Genomic DNA, 4,597 nt, shown 5'->3' on the forward strand with positions numbered 1-4,597 from the left:
GTCCTTCCCAGTTGGAGACCAGTTAGACATAGAACCATGTGTAGGAGGTTCAGAGATTGATCAGAGCCAGCCACGAAGATCCCTAAGATCAGAGTTAGGGTCAGCTGCCTCACTAGATGCTATTAAACACCCAAGAGGCATTTGAGATATGCATCACAGTCTACCAGGACAGAGGAGAAAGAACTGATTGACATTTCATACTCACAGTTTTTGGTGGTGTGTTTTGTGGAATTCTGAGTGAGTAACCCAAATGGTTAGCACGTTTCTTTTTTTTTTAGAGGGGAAAATGTTTATTGTTTTAATCAACTTTTCACAAAAATTTAACATTTTTCTCTCATCAAAAATGTACATAGCTTGAAAAGTATTATAAAGATCCGAGATCTCCATCAGTGGGTATCCAAAAACCTAACACATTATGTTAAAATTCCAGTTAGCACGTTTCTTGTACTCAGGATTGTGTCTCACTAAGAAGAATGAAGCTTACAGACTCAACAGAGAGAGGGGGCACTCATTCAGCAATCCATTACAGAGTAAAGGATGAGAACCATGTGCAGGTGGGAGAGGCTTTCACATCATGGCGGATGAATGGTGCCGTAAGGGCACAAGATGGCTCTCTTCTTCCAGCTTTCCAGATTGGCTGCAGAGGATTGATACATTTATCGAAGACTCCATAGAGCCTGGGAACCATGCAGTAGGGTTATTTGGAGATTTTGTGTCTAGATGGCCGGAGTCCTTTACTGTAACCTATATCCATCTTTGTAGTTTACCCATTATTCCTATCTCAGGAGGACAGAGAAGGCAAAAAGGAAGAGGTTACATCAATGGTATAGAACCACAATCAATCCAAAGTCAGAAAGGGTTAGTTCCATCTGCTTTCAGAATATTCAAGCCTTTCCTAATAGAACTTGTTTGACTCTCATAATGACCTTGCAATATGTCAAAAGCAAGGAAACAGGGGTTAAACTCCTGTCTTTTTTCTTCATATATTTAGATCCCATGAACAGATCAGCAACACATGTTGTGACTGAGTTTGTTCTCCTGGGATTCCCTGGTTCCTGGAAGATACAAATTTTCCTCTTCGTTTTGTTTTTGGTGGTTTACGTCTTGACCTTGCTGGGAAATGGGGCCATCATCTGTGCAGTAAGATGTGACTCCCGTCTGCACACCCCCATGTACTTCCTCCTGGGAAATTTTGCCTTTCTTGAAATCTGGTATGTTTCCTCCACTGTTCCTAACATACTAGCCAACATTCTCTCTAAGACCAAGGCCATCTCATTTTCAGGATGCTTCCTCCAGTTCTACTTCTTCTTTTCACTGGGTACAACTGAGTGTCTCTTCCTGGCAGTCATGGCTTATGATAGGTACCTGGCCATTTGCCGCCCATTACACTACCCTGCCATCATGACCAGGAGGCTGTGTGGCATACTAGTGTCTTCGTGCTGGCTCACTGGATTCCTTGGGTACCCAATCCCTATCTTCTCCATCTCCCAACTCCCCTTTTGTGGATCTAATATCATCGATCACTTCCTCTGTGACATGGACCCATTGATGGCTTTGTCCTGTGCCCCGGCTCCTATTACTGAATTTATTTTTTATGCTCAGAGTTCCCTTGTCCTCTTTTCCACTGCTGCATACATCCTCCGATCCTATGTTTTATTGCTCAGGGCTGTTCTTCGGGTTCCTTCTGCAGCTGGCCGACTAAAGGCCTTCTCTACCTGTGGTTCTCATCTAGTTGTGGTATCACTCTTCTATGGGACGGTGATGGTAATGTATGTGAGTCCTACATATGGCATCTCAACTCTGATGCAGAAGATCCTTACACTTGTATATTCTGTAGTGACTCCTCTCTTTAACCCTCTGATTTACAGTCTTCGTAATAAGGACATGAAATGTGCTCTGAAAAATGTTCTGTTAGGAATGAAAATTGTTAAAGCTACATGAGTCAATGATGTGACATGCTCACATGTTCTAATAAAGAGCAAACTGGAGCTGTATCAGTTCATTCGGCTCTCTCTCTCTCTCTCTCTCTCTCTCTCTCTCTCTCTCTCTCTCTTTCTCTCTCGACAGGCTCTTATGTAGCCCTGATTGGCCTCAAACTCATTCTCTAGACAAGTATGACCTTGAACATGTTACCCCTCCCCCCACATCCACATACTAAATACTTGGGTTACAAATGTGTGCGAATGTCCAGGTTTTGAACTTGCTTTTCAATGCTTGGTGTTGAAAGCATATGTTTATTGAAAAAATAAAATGTGAGTCCTATGTGAGATAATTTCCCATGGTTCTTCGTTATACACCCCCTCCATCATTTTAACAAGACAACGAAGTCAACTTTGTTTGACCATAGACATGTTAATACTAGTCTTTGCAAGATAAAAACTAAAATAGCACTCCAGTTCCAACATAGTATTTATGCTTATTGGAAATGAAAGAGATTGGTTCAATTCCCAGAACCGGAAAAAGAGAAGTGATTTAGAATGTAGATGAAAAATAAGAAAGAAATAAAGCTTTTGTACAAGAACATTGACTTATCTTCACAGAAACTTTTACTAGAACCATTTCCTGGGCTTCTGAGAAGGCTCAGTGAGCAGAAGGCTTGCTGAAAAGCCTGATGACCTGATTTCAATCCACAGGACCCAAGTGGAAGAGAGAAGAAGTCTATTCTTCCTCCTCCACATGTGTGCAGTGGCATGTACTCCCACAACATAATAATTAATTAGTAAATATAATTTAGAAGTCCATTTCCAATATAGAAGATGTGCTTATTAACATACTAAAAGAAAATTCTAAAATATCCAACGAGTCTGACATTAATAATGAGGCAAATGGCATGAAAGTTTGCCCTTAACATGCTATTGTGCAACACAAAGCCCCCCCCCGCCCCCATCCTTTCTCACTCATTCTTTTGTGTCAGCTGCTGATACCTAGAAACAACCTTCATCCAGTAACTGATGGAAGCAGATGCGGAGATCAATAGCTAAGCACTGGACTTCTGGAGTCCAGTTGTAGAGAGGGAGGAGCGATATTATGAGCAAAGGGGTCAAGACCATGATGGGGAAACCCACAGACACAGCTGACCTGAGCAAGTAGTAGCTCACAGAATCCTGATGGACAGCTGGGGAATCTGCACAAGACAGAGCGAGGCGCTCTGAATGCCGGTGACAGTTGTGTGGCCTGGGCAGTTTGTGGGGCCGCTGGCCCTGGAACCAGTATTTATCCCTAGTGTGTGAACTGGCTCTTTGGAGCCCATTCCCTATGAAGGGATACTTTGTTCAGCCTAGATACGGGGGCGGGGGAGGGGAGTCTTGGTCTTGACTCAAATGATGTGATGACAGACTTTGTTGACTCCCCACGGGAGGCCTTATCCTCCCTGAGGAATAAATGGGGTGAGGTGGGGCAAAGGTGGAGGGAGTGAGAGGGTGGGAGAGCAAGGGAACTGGGGCTGGTATGTAAAATAACTTTTTTTTTTTTAAAGTGTCACGCTGGGCAGTGGTGGTACACACCTTTAATCTCAGCAGGAGGCATTGGCAAGCGAATCTCGGTGAATTTGAGGCCACAACAGCTAGCAAAGCTACAGAGAGAAACCCTGTCTTGAAAAACAAAACAACAACAAACAAACAAACATATGCCATGCGAAAACAAAAACAAAAACCAAACACTTTCTACCAGGGACCTCCTGTCTTGCCTGTAGCTCTTAGCAGCTTGCTTCCAGGTGCCCCTCCACCCACCTCTGCTTACAGATCCAGGCCGCTGCCATCCCTGTCCCTCCAGACATAGTCTTGGTCCTCCTGCAGCCAGCTTTCAGGAGCCGCTCTCCTACACACCTCTACTCTCCAGGGACCTGATCTACTGGGGGACACTGGTTACCCCAGGCTTTCCCCCTCAACCGCGCTCAGCCCATTTTCCTAGCCCATTTGCATTCCTCTCTGTCACTGACCTGCAAAAGCACTGTCTCTCAGGGACCCTACAGTTACCACACTCACTTAACATTTTGAGACGGTAATAGCAACCAAAGAATAAAACATCCACCATAAACAAGACCAGATATTAACACCTAGAAATACCTCAGTCACCCTACTCCAGAAATCTAGACATCAAAAGTAAAACCCGACACCTGTCTCTGGAAGGCCCCTCCCCTGGGAGTTGACTTGGTCCCCACTCCACCTCTGGGAAAGCCCACCAAGCATTGACCCCTCCCCAGGGAGGGTCAGGACCACTCCCACAGGCTATTTAGGCTGCCTCCCAGAAAAGGAACACATGGTCTCTGGGTTGTACATGGTCTCCCCTGCTCTCTTTTCCTCGCCATGCTCCTGGAACACCCGGGAGCGCTACATGAAACGTGGGCATCTTTTATTCGGTCTAATTTTGTCTCATCAGAATTATTTGCATCGGTGGAGAGGCTTGTCCCAAGAAATATACCTAACATTAGCACTCGCGCGTGCGCGCGACACACACACACACACACACACACACACACACACACACACACACACAGCCAAGACATTATGACATGATCTTTCTACCGGAGCCCAGTAATCCTACCACAGTTGTAGGTTCTGAGAAATGCAATATAAGACAAGGACATCAGGCGGAGGCA

At 44.8% G+C, this 4,597-nt stretch overlaps 1 protein-coding gene across 1 annotated transcript; it reads left to right on the plus strand.

Annotated features, from left to right (window-relative positions):
* The first annotated feature begins 969 nt into the window (after positions 1-969).
* Positions 970-1,941, plus strand: LOC101994083 (olfactory receptor 11H4). The gene has a single exon (XM_005371004.2). It carries the CDS (start codon positions 997-999, stop codon positions 1,939-1,941), a length of 945 nt encoding a protein of 314 aa, XP_005371061.1. The 5' UTR covers positions 970-996.
* Positions 1,942-4,597: the final 2,656 nt, after the last annotated feature.

The sequence above is a fragment of the Microtus ochrogaster genome, unplaced genomic scaffold, assembly GCF_000317375.1.
Source record: "Microtus ochrogaster isolate Prairie Vole_2 unplaced genomic scaffold, MicOch1.0 UNK91, whole genome shotgun sequence".
Taxonomy (NCBI): Eukaryota; Metazoa; Chordata; class Mammalia; order Rodentia; family Cricetidae; genus Microtus; species Microtus ochrogaster.